Here is a 15,665-nt window from a genome sequence, read left to right as displayed (position 1 = left end):
TTGCTTTTCGAGAAAATTATATTTACTACCCATGACTGTATTTGTTAGTGACAGAGACATGGTTGTTGTATCCATTTTCTAGAAAAGCAAACTGCTTGAATAAATGTGATTGAAAATAATAAAAGTTGAAAATCCCCACACTGGCTGGATTGCACATCAGCTTGCAAACCAGCAAGTGACGAGCAGGCTTGACATAGCCTGTAAACTATGAGTTTCAGGCCTTTGTATTACAGTTCTTAGTGTAATGGTACTTTTTAAGGTCATTCTTTGTAGCTTCAGCAATGAGTACATAATTATACCTCAAAACTCCTGTCTAAAGGATTTCAGATTCCCTGCTTTTTTTGAGGAACCTGCCAACCAGGAAAAATGAAAATGATGGGTGTAGTTTTGGTTCAAAGTGATGTGTAGGAGTTTCAGGCCCATGTATTAGGGACCAACTAGGCCCTCAAAGTGAGGCTTCATGAACAACGTATAGTTTGTGTTAAATGTACAGCATATTAGATATTTTTTTGTTTGTGTGTTAACATATTCGCTTAGGATCGAGGGTATTTCAATTAATTATTGTACTTCGTATACAAATTTTAAGTTAACACAATGCAACTAAACTACACTACTAGCCCATGGCCATGTTGAATGGATAAGCTTTGTAAAGCATTTCTTAGCGTGGGTGATATGAAATCAGAATTAAATAGTATTTCTCATGTATTAGTTAATGTGAATACCGGACTGTGATAATTGGAGGAATGAGAGACACTGAAAAACAAACAGAGTATTGGCTTTTTCTGTTGACACTGGTTTGATATGTTTTCTTTCTGTTATTGTTGACAATGGTCTGTTTTTTTGTGTTTTTTGTTTTTAATCGGGCATCGCCGAGGTCTACTAAGCCACATCCAATTGCACACAGACTGTTATTTAAGTACACAGAACAGCAGATAGCTTATCTGATGGGTTTATTTAGTGTTTTTGGGGGAGAAGACTCCATATGTATCCCAAATGGTACACTATTTCCTATTTAGTGTCCATAGGGCTCTGGCCAAAAATAGTTCACTATGAAGGGAATAGGGTGCTATTTGGGTTGCACTACAAACTTTTCATTCCAATGTGTAATTGGAATGATTTGGGAGGCAGTGGGACAAGTAATGGCCTCTATTCATCAAGTTGTTTTTATGTGGCACACTGCTTTGCCAAAAATAGGCATCCTCAATTAAATTGTGATCGCTCCCTTTTATAACAAAAGAGGGAAATCTACCGTTCGTTTTATAAATTATGTCACAATCTTTATTCCTTCCGGTTGGTGTGAATTTAGACCTTTGATGGATTATTTCACCATGAAGGTCTGTGATAAGAAAAATGCATAGTTTCTCTATTCCATCATAGGTAGTAGCCACCTGCTAACCTATGGTGTGGTGCGTGCAAATCTGGAAATATGATAATATTGTACCTTTGGCATGTGTTCACTTCAAAAAGCTATTATCAAGAGCTTTTGAAACTATCAGGAGGCAGCAGGTATCAAGTGATGCTTGCTGAAAAGGACACTCCTACTATGCACTTTGTTACATTTTTTAACAAATATCCTGGATGGGTAAAGCAGGAATGATAGAAAAATAGATATACATTCAAGCATGTATGGCACATTTAATCTTCCACTTTCAGATAGGCACACACCCGCATTTGGAATTCTAAACCGTCTCCAATAGCTCAAATGGCATTTGAATGAAAATACAGTGGAAACAGTAAAGTAGGTAGAAAATATCATATCGGGACAAATAAAATATTCAATTGGATGGGAGCTGGGAGTTGAAATATTTGTTGTTAATCTCCAAAGTGTTCATTCACTCGGGCTCCTGAGTGGCGCAGCGGTCTAAAGCACTGCATCTCAGTGCAAGAGGCCTCACTACAGTCCCTGGTTTGAATTCAGGCTGCATCACATTCGGCCGTGATTGGGAGTCCCATAGGGCAGCGCACAATTGGCCAAGCGTCTTCGGGGTTTGGCCTGGGTAGGCAGTCGTTGTCTTATAAGAATTTGTTCTTAACTGACTTGCCTAGTTAATTAAAAAATGTAAATAAATAAAAGGTGTGTATAGCTGTCAAATTACAGAATTGTGATTGTTATGGCATAATTATGATATCATCCATAGTCATTTCTTTCCATACTCTGTTATACTCAAGGTGACATTTTGACCAAAAATGCAGAAAGTTTGTCTTCAAAATTAGTTGCTCTCTTTTGACACAAGCATTATTTTCTGTGTGTTGTGTAATTGGGGCCTATTAACATTATTCAACAGGTGACAGAGATAAAGGATACAGGCAAAGGAGCTTAACATTTCTTTCTGATTTCTCTCCTCCAGGTGATGAGCTCCATTAATCGTTGAATGTGACGGACAACCCACCCCGGCCAGCGGCTCATAATCTTGGCTGTGTCCAGTCCACTCCTTCACCACGGTTTCAGCATCCCTCCTCTTTCAGTTGTGATCTGGCTTTCCATTTGTTGGGACTTTAACTTGGAGACCTCAAACTCACAGACCGCCAATGCTTACAAGGAACTGCCTGCTACTGTTCCTTTGGTTTGTCTTCGACAAAGGCTCCCTGTCTCCTGTACGCCCGCCAGGCGCACCGCTGAGCAGGAGCAGTCTGGGAAAGGAGCATCCCAGGAGCCTGGTGGGCCCGATGAGAAATGGGGCATCTGGGTTTCCGAGAGTCAAGAGGGGCTGGGTATGGAACCAGTTCTTCGTGCTGGAGGAGTACATGGGGTCAGACCCACAGTACGTGGGCAAGGTAAGGATGCTTTATGTTGTTATTAATTGCATGGGAGTGTGTCATAAATCATAGAGCTAAGAGCTCGGGAGAAATTGATGAGGGTGAGAGAGGGATGGAGTTGAGACGGAAGAGCTACGTTGGTAGTGGTACCAGGAGTAGAGCATGTTTGAATGATAGAGTTCTATGTCCCTTGACATAGCCCGCTATTACCAATTGTCAATCTTTTACTTAGCTTCGCTCCTGGAGCTACATCTGACCATTTTAATCTTATGTTGGGTTGTGTTAGGAAAACGTCTCTTTTCATGAGTGTATTAGGATATGAATGAAAGAAAAATCTATGAAAAATGTCTTTCTTTTTGAGATTTATGCCAATGTTTCAATGTCGGGCAGACACTTTTTATTGCAGCTACACACAGCATTCGTGTGGTGAATGGATCAATGACCCGGCAGGAATATATTTAAATTATGGCTCTTGTAAATCTGTCAGAACATCCTAGTTACTAGGGAGGGAGGATTTTGACAGCAGTAAAAGACAGAGGACACGCACCTCCTAGACTTAAGCCGGGTGGAGACTACACGACTTTCAAAATCCTAACATCAATGAGCCTCTCATGTTAAACAACCCTCTTTCCTGTAGTTTTTTGTGTTGCCAACGATGTGGCACAGACGGTGGTCACACACTAAAAGATTCTTTACTTGGTTGTGAGGATTCTCGATACCATGCTGTCTCGCAAAAAAAATGTGATAAGAATAAATGTAGCAACAAGTTGTGGCTCAAAGCAACATTCACACTTGCCATACAGAGTTGAAATATCTAGCCAACATTTTGAATTTAATAACATTGCTTGTGAACTTCAGATCTGCAACGATATGACGCTTTGGTTAAAAGCAAGTACAAACGCATACTAGTAGTAATTGCTCCTGCTCGAGAGTCCACACATTCTGGGTGATGTGAAACAACGTCATCATCTCACTGGGTTTTTCCCTGGCAAGCTATCATTGGCTATTGCTGATCACCGTTCTAAAAACTTATCGTTGCACATCTCACACTACAAGAGCATTTGTGCCGATAAAATCAACGTTTGAAAATTTCAGGACGTCTGGGACTGCTCAAAGATGAGATCGGGAGCTCTCAGATTGCATCTCTGACCCGCTCACATTAAACAAGTGTCGGTGATGGCCACATGCCCTGAGTAGGCAATGACATGGGGATTTTGTCTCCGATCTCAAAAACTAGTTTTGGACAGCTAAATTGGGGCCAAAATTGTGTAGTGTACACCTGGCCTTATTGAACTGAATTGCATGAAGTCTGCAGTTCACAATATGTTTTTTTCTCCTTGCTCTGGCTTAAGACATCCTTTAACTAAACTCAGAGGGGTTTTAAGGCTGAAGTTGTAATTTGGCACCCCTAGCTTAGGCAGGATAATAGTAAGACTGACTTATCTACCCCGGTGCCACTGCAATCAGCCCTGACGTGCTGCACTGTTTGTGGAAGTCTCACAGGCTAAAGCAGCCCTGGTACTGTCTGTCTGCTGCACTCCTAAATCACTTAATCCCTGGCCGCTGCACCGCTTCAAAATAATTGACTGATTCTCTGCCATATCAAAGGCATTTGGAGATCAAGTCCCTCGACCTTCCGTAGGACAATCTTAAAGAGGGATAATCTGCTGCAACCAAATAAATAGTGTCACGGGATGAGAGACCTAGACAATGGACACTTGATTAACTGGGTGTCAGACAGTGGCTTTTCTTGCAGGGATTTAGATCAAGCACAGTCTTCGTACAGATACTGTATCCAAAATATATCCATAATTATGGTTTATTGTTTTACTGTTTTATTTTCCAGAGTGTAATTGACCAGAGTGGGCTGTAATGCGGCTGGAATTAATGTCTATAATACATCAAGACTAGACTTTGCAGCAATACATTCACATCAGAACACAAACATAATTACTATGCATTCAATTCTAGAATAGAGTTTACCAACATCCAACAACCAGCTTGTTTATGCACTTCGCCTAGCTACTTGTACTAACAGACACAGGATGAGCAGCAGAGAAGAGCCCTGGGATGCATCCCAAATGGCATCCTATTCCCTATATAGTGCTCTAGTTTTAACCAGGGCCCACAGTGTGCACCAGATATGGAATAGGGTACAATTTGGTAAGCAGACCAGGTCTCCTCTCTGCTGCTCAAATCAAATTTTATTTGTCACATGCACTGAACCAACAATGCATTTGAAGAAATATAGTTAATGCAGTATTTACTAAATCAAATAAAGTAAAAATATCTAAATAATCAAAAATTAATACAATACATTTACATAACAATAATGATGCTATATACAGGGGGTACCGGTACCCAGTCAATGTGCAGGGGTACAGGTTAGTCGAGGTAATTTGTAAAGTGACTATGCATAGATAATAAACATCTGCTGCTACTCACTGTTTTTTTGTGGGGGGTTTTACGGTTTCTTGGTCAGTGACTAGGAGATTCTTGTTTATTTCTAAATCATATCTTAAATGTGACTTTGATTATACCCCTGCTTACACATAGATGATTCCATATTGTGAATGTTCCCCATGGGTTAGGTTGAGGAAGGACTCTTGGACATGTTCACTCCAAATTAAGTATGATGGATAGGTTGTGTCATCTTGCCCTGCTGATAATCTCAGATGATGTCATCAAGGCTTCATGGGAAAACGTTTTTGGGATGTCATGAATTCACAACTTGGGGAGGCCTTATGAGGAAAATTCAAAGCTGCTGTGATTTATTCCAAAGATCTGAATTAATTTACAGAATGGGTTCTGCTTTCTAACTTAGACGAGACATCAAAATTGGTCCAAGAGAAGTGTGCCTGCCAAGAAAGTAATGACAACACTCTCTTGCAGTGGCCAAAACACAAAAGGGTGACAACCAAAACAGAATAACACAACAACAACATCCCTATTACTGAAAATAAAAAGTCTAATGAGATGCCCCCTGTTTAAACCTCCATAACAGTGCATCCCTCATGTTTGCATCTACTTGTATTGCAATCCAAATAAATGAAGGTTACAGTTCTGTGGTGAATAAAATGGTTATATTACTGGAGTAGGGAATGGCAGGGAAGAAAGGGAATTCTGAAAGGAATTTTTTAAGACTTCTTCACAAGAACTGCCTTCTCGTCTATTTCGGAATAATGAATGCAAGCAAAGCAACATTTGTTTTCTTCTGTGACACGCCAGAGGAGGAAAAATCTACGTTTGCATTTCCACTTGTCAATGTGTCAAAGGAATAAACGCAATAAAACAACAATGACTTGCATGCATTCGACTTTACTTATGCAAAAATAAATAGCATTTGGGGCATTGCATTGTTTTTACTTTGAGTACTAGCAAACCCCTAAAGCATAATTTCTGCAATGTTCCATATACAGAGATTTAAAACAGTAAAAAAAAAATGGTATTCTCTGCTGGTCTATAATGCCCTTCACACAGCACTTTATGAGGGCAATCCGTTATGCATTCACTTGATACATTAAATACAAACATAAATCTTTCTTTATTGATTACAAAATAACTTAGTTTGCTCTCTATGGGATTACATTACTGTCTGTACAAGCTGCGAAAAACACCACTGCCTTAGTAACAAAAACAGCTATATGCAGCAGATCAACAATTTAACATTTTATTACAAGGAAATAAAGGCCTGGAGAGCCTTAGGGGATAATGTAACAAGACTGATACACTCAACAATTAGATCATGTCCTACAGTCCCAATGTTGAGCAATGGCTATCTGCAAGAAAAACTGCTATCAGTTGATAGGCCATAAATCAAGTCCCGCTCCTTCTTCTCAATCACTATTAAACTCTCCCCGCTGTACTCAGCAGCATGCACTCTCTCTCTATAACATTTATTTTTGCCATCTTGGCAGACATCACTATAATGGTTATGAATGACTGTGTCCCACAAAAGTTGTAGTTTTGGAGAGTAGCTGACATACCAGGCTGTTTCGGCCCACTTTAGGCAATGTGTTTGTCAGAAATTACATGCAAGCTAGCTATCATAAAGCCACTGTACTGTGTATACAGTGCCCATATGGAAAGATATGTAAAATGTATTTGAAGTAGAAGTAGATGCATTTTAGCATAAATGAAAATGTATGTAATGCCTGACAATATTCCAGAAATGCATTGCTATGACATCTAGTCTACATGGTGGCCAAAGTGTTTTCTTAAATAACTCGTTAGGTATTGATCAATGGGGATATTTTTGGGGGGCCACCAAACCAAAACTTTGGCAGGGATATAATTTAAATTACACATTTTTACATCCTGTCATAAAGAGCACATGTTCAACTTCCTAAAAAAACAAGTTTCCCCATCTTAAGAGAAAAAAAAAAAAGTACTATAGTAAGTGCCTCTCTTGGTTAAATAATGAAAAACAATCTAGTGAGACCAGGCACCAGGCTTTTTTTATTATTATTTAAATTGTATTTTGTTTTGATTTATACAAATCTATACATCATACAACACTCCACAATATGTCACATTGTAGGTCCAAGTCTTGTGCTTCCAATTATTGGTATTATACAGCTCTACAGTAGATGATTAGCGGTGTTATGCTGTGTTTATAACTAAGTGGGAAGTGGGAATATACCACATCTGGGAAAAATCCACTTGAATGGCCCGCCAACTGGTAATTACTAGTTAAATCAGCCGTGAATCCCCTTCTGACAGGGGGAATGACATTTTGTTGTATGCAACAGGGAGGGGCAATTTAATGCAAGATTCACATTGTTAAAACTTTTCTAGCCTGTCTATGGGTAACAGGGTTAACGTGTCATGCTCAACCTGCTCAGTTTTTCACCACAAAACACCAGAAAATGGCAAAAAAGAGTAGAACCAGCTCACCTACTTTTTCCACCATGATTTGAATATTGGACATTCAATGTTTCGTTTAAAATTAATGTAAAAAGGAATAGTTTCACCATATTGAAACGAGAGTACAGTTCACGTAACAGGGTTGACCTTAAAATGAATCACTAATCACATTAAATAAATAATAATCTTCAGAAACAAATTTGTCAAAGTAACAAAATAACTATGGCTTTACAATTATGGTGAAAACTTGGTGGTAAGTGGGTTAGAATCTTCTTAGAAGTCACCGAGGGTGCATGGAGGGATGTGTTAAAATGCTTAATTTTTGCACTTTAGCAAGTCGTTATTCATATAAAAAAATCGGATTTATTAAATTCTACATGTGGTCTATGTTAAACGGCACTTCATTTCATATAACAGGCTTTTACATTTCAATATATATTTTGATGTATTCAAAATGTATTAAATAAATTAAAATAAATCATTTTTGGGCCAATTTATTATTTTTCACATGTAAAAATACATTTTAATTATTTTTTTTGTTTTTATTTTTCCATATGGATGGTACTTCCCGTTCAGTGAGAACTTAGAACATGTGTAATGTCACAGTATTCCCTTGACAACAGTTGATAGGGAAGTGGACACTACAGCTTGACGTTGGGCCGAAGTAAATAGATCAAAACAAAAAACAGTACAGTACGTTGTTTTCCCAGCACTTTAGTCATACGTGATAGAATGAAAGCAGATATCTTTTGATTATGATGCTGAGCAATTGATGAGACCTGCAATCTTTGAAAAAGGCAGCCAATGTTGCTGTAACAGCATACTAGCAGAAAATACTGTATGGATTGGATTTATTCCATTTTCAATGGAAGCAAAATTACATCTCTCTTTCTCTCAATCTTTCACCCCTTCTCGCTTTCTCGTTCTTGGTGTATGTGCCTGTGTGTGTGTTGCGACTTCTGTCACAAGAGATCACATAGTCTTTGTTCAAGATCACATACACCCCAATCAGTTTGATATGGGTTTCACTGGGCACACATAAAGCTTTCATGGTCTCTGGGCTCATGGTGTATTTACAAAGGCTGTGGCTCAGTGGGACACCCCTGTGTTGGTTTCCCTGAAAGAACCACACTGCAGACCCATGTCCTTTTCATAGGAATATGAATGGCATGAAAGGGGGGCAGTTGCTAAGGCTTTTTTAAAGAATCATAGTGTAGTATACTAGATCAAATCATTAAAAACGTAACCATGGAAAGTGTAAGGTTTAGCAATGACTTTAAAGTGGCCACGATGTACAATATAAAGCAGGGGTGTCAAACTAATGTTGCCCTGGGGGCCACATTCGGTCTTCATCAAGGTTCGAAGGGCCACACTGAAAATGTGTTATATTTCCTTTGCGTAAAAAAATATTCTATCGCTGTTTTGGGGGGACTTTTTATGCTCCCTCACTGTCTAGCTTTAATTTCAGTGATTATTAGCGAGCTGGACACAGTCAAGAAACTGTATGAATTATAAGTGTAACGGTCGTCGTCATCCAATAAGGAAGAATCGGACCAAAGCGCTGCGTGGTAAGTGTTCATGACTTTTATTTAAACTAAACACTAGAACAAAATAAAAAAGTGAATAAACGAAACCGAAACAGTCCTGTCAGGTGCAGAACACTAAACAGAAAGCAACCTCCCACAAAACATAGGAGGAAAAAAGCTTCCTAAGTATGGTTCCCAATCAGAGACAACGATAGTCAGCTGTCCCTGATTGAGAACCATACCCAGCCAAAACAAAGAAATTCAAAACAGAAAAAAGAACCCCAAATCACACCATGACCTAAAAATCTCTCTAAGGTCAGGGCGTGACAATAAGTATTCACCCGCCTTGGACTTCTTCACATTTTATTGTGTTAAAATGTTGGATTGAAATTGATTTAATTGTTAGTGATCTACACAAAATACTCTGTAATGTCAAAGTGGAAGAAATATGTATATATTTTTTTAAGATTATTAATGAAAATGAAACAAATATACACTGAGTATACAAAACATTATGAATAACTGCTCTTTCCATGACATAGACTGACTTGAGCCTTGAAACAATTGAGTATTGCGTACTGTGTATGAGTGCCATTCAGAGGGTGAATGGGCAAGACAAAATATTTAAATGCCTTTGAGGTATGGTATTAAGTGCCAGGCACACCGGTTTGTGTCAAGAACTGCAAAGCTACTGGGTCTTTTTCACGCTCAACAGTTTCCCATGCGTATCAAGAATGGTCCACCACCCAAAGGACAGCCAGCATTGGAGTCAACATGGGCCAACATCCCGTGGAATGCTTTTGACAGCTTGTAGAGTCCACCGTGTAGATTCCATGCCCAATGCCAACTCAATATTAGGAAGATGTTCTTAATATTCTGTACACTCAGTGTATCTTGATTGGATAAGTAATCACATCCCTGAGTCAATACATGTTAGAAACACCTTTGGCAGATATTATATCTGTGAGTCTTAAGTTAAGTCTCCAAAAGATTTGCACATCTGAATTGTGCAATATTTGCCCATTATTCTTTTCAAAAATCTTCAAGCTCTGTCGAGGTACTGGGGATCATGGCGAGGCAGCCATTTTCAAGTTTTGCAATATTTTTCAAGAAAATTCAAGTCAACCCTGCAACTTGCCCACTCAGGAACATTTATTGTCTTCTTGGTCAGCAATTACAGGGTAGATTTGTCCTTGTGAAAGGTGAATTCCTTTCCCAGTGTCTGGTGGAAAGCAGTCTGAAGCAGGTTTTCCTCTAGGATTTTGCTTGTGATTAATTCCATCCCGTTTCATTTTATGCTGAAAAACTCCCCGGTCTTTGCCAATAGCAAGCAAACCCATACCATGTATACAGCCACCACTATTATTGATAATAGGAAAGCATTTTTACAGTGATGTGTTGTGTTGGATTTGCGTGGATAACTATTCACCCCACCAAAGTCAATACTTTGTAGAGCCACCTTTTGCAGCAATTTCAGCTGCAAGTCTCTTAGGGCATGTCTCTATATGCTTGGCACATCTAGCCACTGGGATTTTTGCCCATTCTTCAAGGCAAAACTGCTCCAGCTCCGTCAAGATGGATGGGTTCCACTAGTGTACAGCAATCTTTAAGTCATTCCACGGATTCTCAATTGGATTGAGGTCTGGGCTTTGACTAGGCCTTTCCAAGACATTTAGATTTTTCCCCTGAAGCCACTCGAGTGTTGCTTTAGCAGTATTCTTAGGGTTATTGTCCTGCTGGAAGGTGAACCTCCGTCCCAGTCTCAAATCTCTGGAAGACTGAAGCAGGTTTCTCTCAAGAATTTCCCTGTATTTAGCTCCATCCATCAATCCTTCAATTCTGACCAGTTTCCCAGTCTCTGCCGATGAAAAACATCCACACAGCTGGCCACTCTTTTCTTCCCACTCTTCTGTAAAACCCAGCACTGTGGAGTATACGGCTTCAAGTGGTCCTATGGACAGATACTCCAATCTCCGCTGTGGAGCTTAGCAGCTCCTTCAGGGTTATCTTTGGTCTCTTTGTTGCCTTTCTGAATAATGTCCTCGTTGCCTGGTCGATGAGTTTTGGTGGGAGGCCCTCTCTTGGCAGGTTTGTAGTGGCGCCGTAATCGTTCCATTTTTTAATAGTGGATTTAATGGTGCTCCGTGGGAACTTCAAAGTTTCAGATATTTTTTTATAACCCAATCCTGATCTGTACTTCTCCACAACTTTGTCCCTGACCTGTTTGGAGAGCTCCTTGGACTTCATGGAGCCGTTTGCTTGGTGGTGCCCCTTGCTTAGTGGTGTTGCAGAATCTGGAGCCTTTCAGAATAGATGTATGTATGCTGAGATCATGTGACAGATCATGATATACTTAGATTGCGTGCAGGTGGACTTTATTTAACTAATTATGTGACTTCTGACGGCAATTGGTTGCACCCGATCTTATTTAGGGGCTTGATAGCAAAGCTGGTGAATAAATATGCACATATGCATTTTTTTAAATTTCACTTTTACCAATTTGGACTATTTTGTGTATGTCCATTACATGAAATCCAAATTAAAATCCATTTAAATTACAGGTTGTAATGCAACAAAATAGGAAAAACACGAAGGGGGATGAATACTTTTGCAGGGCACTGTTAGGCACTGCATTTTTTCCCGGTATAACTTTAGTGCCTTGTTGAACACAGGATAAATGTTTTTGGAATATTTTATTCTATATATTTGTATTCTTCTTTTCACTGTCATTTCGGTAATTATTCTAAAAATGTTCTGATTCATCCTCAGTTTTCTCCCATCACAACCATTAAACTCTGTATCTGTTTTAAAATCACCAATGGCCTCTAGGTGACATCCCTGAGCCGTTTCCTTCCTGTCCTGCAGCTCAGTTTAGAAGTACAACTGTATCTTTGATGTGAAGACTGAATCTGCAATAGGTAAGCAGCTTGTTTTGAAGAAATCAACTGTGGGAGCAATTATTAGGAAATGGAAGACATACAAGACCACAGATAATCTCCCTCGATCTGGGGCTCCACGCAAGATCTCACCCCGTGGGGTCAAAATTATCACAAGAACGGTGAGCAAAAATCCCAGAACCACATGGGGGGACCTAGTGAATGACCTGCAGAGAGCTGGGACTAAAGTAACAAAGCCTACCATCAGTAACACACTACGCCGCAAGGGACTCAAATCCTGTAGTGCCAGACGTACTGCTTAAGCCAGTACATGTCCAGGCCCGTCTGAAGTTAACTAGAGAGCATTTGGATGATCCAGAAGAAGATTGGGAGAATGTCATATGGTCAGATGAAACCAAAATATAACTTTTTGGTAAAAACTCAACTCGTCATGTTTGGAGGACAAAGAATGCTGAGTTGCATCCAAAGAACACCATACCTACTGTGAAGCATGGGGGTGGAAACATCATGCTTTGGGGCTGTTTTCTGCAAAGGGACCAGGACGACTGATCTGTGTAAAGGAAAGAATGAATGGGGCCATGTATCGTGAGATTTTGAGTGAAAACCTCCTTCCATCAGCAAGGGCATTGAAGATGAAATGTGGCTGGGTCTTTCAGCATGACAATGATCGCAAACACACCGCCCGGGCAATGAAGGAGTGGCTTCGTAAGAAGCATTTCAAGGTCCTGGAGTGGCCAAGCCAGTCTCCCGATCTCAACCCCATAGAAAATCTTTGGAGGGAGTTGAAAGTCCGTGTTGCCCAGCAACAGCCCCAAAACATCACTGCTCTAGAGGAGATCTGCATGGAGGAATGGGCCAAAATACCAGCAACAGTGTGTAAAAACCTTGTGAAGACTTACAGAAAACGTTTGACCTCTGTCATTGCCAACAAAGGGTATTGAGATAAACTTTTGTTATTGACCAAATACGTATTTTCCACCATAATTTGCAAATAGATTCATAAAAAATCCTACAATGTGATTTTCTGGATTTTCTTTTCTCATTTTGTCCATCATAGTTGAAGTGTACCTATGATGAAAATTACAGGCCTCTCTTATCTTTTTAAGTGGGAGAACTTGCACAATTGGTGGTTGACTAAATACTTTTTTAACCCACTGTACATGTGATAGTGTGCAAATGCCTTGACAGTATGGTCCGATACCACGTGTTATTTTTCACCACTTATATCGTAAAGGTCTCTCATTTGAATATGAGTCAATAAAAGTGTTTGTTGGAAAGGGCAGCCGTGTTTTCCCAACAACTTGTTTACCTACGTGGTGCTAGGCTGACAAGTACTGGCAATTCTTAATTTTATTGATGGCGCTCCCCTTGCCAGTTTCTTCGAACATTTTGCCACGATTTATGACTGGCTTTGGGTCTGCAATTTAATATTTTAGTGAAAACCTATTATTAGGCTGTAAACTTTTTCAAGAAGACTTATGTGTGATTGATCACCAGGTCCTCCAACAACAAAGTGAGATTTTCAATGCCGGACTGTTTGAGGTTTAGACACTTCATTGTTATTATCCCACATACTGCGTTCCACATTGCAATCAATGATAATGGTAAGCCTATAACAGCAGCATGGCTTTACCTGCTTTGCATAAGTGTAAAACAATGCATGGGTGACCAGCCTTTCCCCCTAGCCACTAATATGGTGGCCAGTGGACAATATAGTAAAATAGCTCAATTGTATCAGTTAATGGTTGGAAGCCAATGCTTAATTACTAGCCTAGAATCACAGGGTCATTAAATTGCATGTCTTGTACCATGCAATATCATGGAGAAGTTTGTTCAATGACCTTCAAGCTAATCAAGGTTGCCATGCATAGAGACATAGCAAAGGAGTTGACAATTATCATGTTGATCTATCCATGAAGCATGCCTAAAGCATTAAAATGGATGTCTGATATAATACAGTACTTTATGGAACCACAGAGGAGGATGAATTGAGGACACAGTTTTGGCTGTTCGCTCTGCATGTCAGATTGTTTGTGGTGTACATGCAGCAATTAGATATTTACATTTCATGATTTGTGAAACAGTATATTCTGAATTAGGGAAATATGTTTGAATGCAGGGATGAAATGTCATAATGAATATAGATTAGTCTCCTAACTGTAATGATGTTCTTATACTCTTTAAACACTCAAACCACTTTAATCTCATTCCAGTGTTTTGCTCAAAGACTCAATGCCAAAATAATTAATGGATGCAGATGTGAAGTAATTTCAACGGATCACTGTACCTATAATAATGCGCCAGGTCTGCCAGTAATTTCATTGCTCATTACAATTTGTTAGCTGATGGCATTTACAATTGTAATGTATGTTGATGATGAATATTGCAAGTCTCTGAAAGGAGAGGAGCTAAAATGAAAGATAATGATGACATTCATCTAGCTCTGCAAATATATTAAATGTTCATATTTTTGTCCACTTTAATAATGGGTTCTGCTTGAATCGGCTTTGGAACATATTTCAAAATGGTTAATGTTACAATCAGTATCACTTACCGGGCCTGCTCAAGAAATTGCTACCAGAACAAAGATGAATAATATCACAATGTCTTTTTACCAAATTCCAACCTATTTCCTGTAATGTACAATATATGGAATATTGTGCCATTTTGGATGCAACCAATGACTAAGCCTAGATGAGAAAATAAACTCAGCAAAAAAAGAAACGTCCCTATTTCAGGACCATGTCTTTCAAAAATAATTCATAAAAATCCAAATAACTTCATAGATCTTCATTGCAAAGGGTTTAAACACTGTTTCCCATGCTCGTTCAATGAACCATGAACAATTAATGAACATGCACCTGTGGAACGGTCATTAAGACAATAACAGCTTGCAGAAGTTAAGCAATTAAAATCACAGTTATGAAAAACACCAAAAGAAAGATGCCCAGGGTCCCTGCTCATCTCTGTGAAAGTGCCTTAGGCATGCTGCAAGGAGGCATGAGGACTGCTGATGTGGCCAGGGCAATATATTTTAATGTATGTACTGTGAGACGCCTAAGACAGCGCTACAGGGAGACAGGATGGATAGCTGATCGTCCTCGCAGTGGCAGACCACGTGTAACAACACCTGCACAGGATCGGTACATCCGAACATCACACCTGCGGGGACAGGTACAGGATGGCAACAACAACTACCTGAGTTACACCAGGAATGAACAATCCCTCCAGTGTGTCACAGCATCATTGGACTGAGCTTGCTGTCATTGCAGGCAATCTCAACGCTGTGCGTTATAGGGAAGACATCCTCCTCCCTCATGTGGTACCCTTCCTGCAGGCTCATCCTGACATGACCCTCCAGCATGACAATGCCACCAGCCATAGTGTTCATTCTGTGCATGACTTCCTGCAAGACAGGAATGTCAGTGTCAGCCATGGCCAGTGAAGAGCCCGGATCTCAATCCCATTGAGCACGTCTGGGACCTGTTGGATCGGGGGTGAGGGCCAGGGCCACTCCCCCCAGAAATGTCCGGGAACTTGCAGGTGCCTTGGTGGAAGAGTGGGGTAACATCTCACAGCAAGAACTGGCAAATCTGGTACATTTCATGAGGAGGAGATG

At 39.8% G+C, this 15,665-nt stretch overlaps 1 protein-coding gene across 1 annotated transcript in view; it reads left to right on the top strand.

Annotated features, from left to right (window-relative positions):
* The window catches only part of LOC110535564 (cadherin-12-like), a 208,501-nt gene that overhangs the window by 84,205 nt on the left and 108,631 nt on the right, over positions 1–15,665 (top strand). Inside the window, exon 2 of the mRNA XM_021620630.3 lies at positions 2,349–2,775. Within this exon, the coding sequence (XP_021476305.3) occupies positions 2,530–2,775 (246 nt within the window). The 5' untranslated portion in view covers positions 2,349–2,529. The remainder of the gene's footprint in view (positions 1–2,348; positions 2,776–15,665) is intronic.

This window comes from Oncorhynchus mykiss, chromosome 11 (genome assembly GCF_057628025.1).
Source record: "Oncorhynchus mykiss isolate SJ-2025 chromosome 11, ASM5762802v1, whole genome shotgun sequence".
NCBI lineage: Eukaryota > Metazoa > Chordata > Actinopteri > Salmoniformes > Salmonidae > Oncorhynchus > Oncorhynchus mykiss.
The sequence above is the reverse complement of the archived record's forward strand: the minus strand, read 5'-3'. Positions and strand labels throughout refer to the sequence as shown.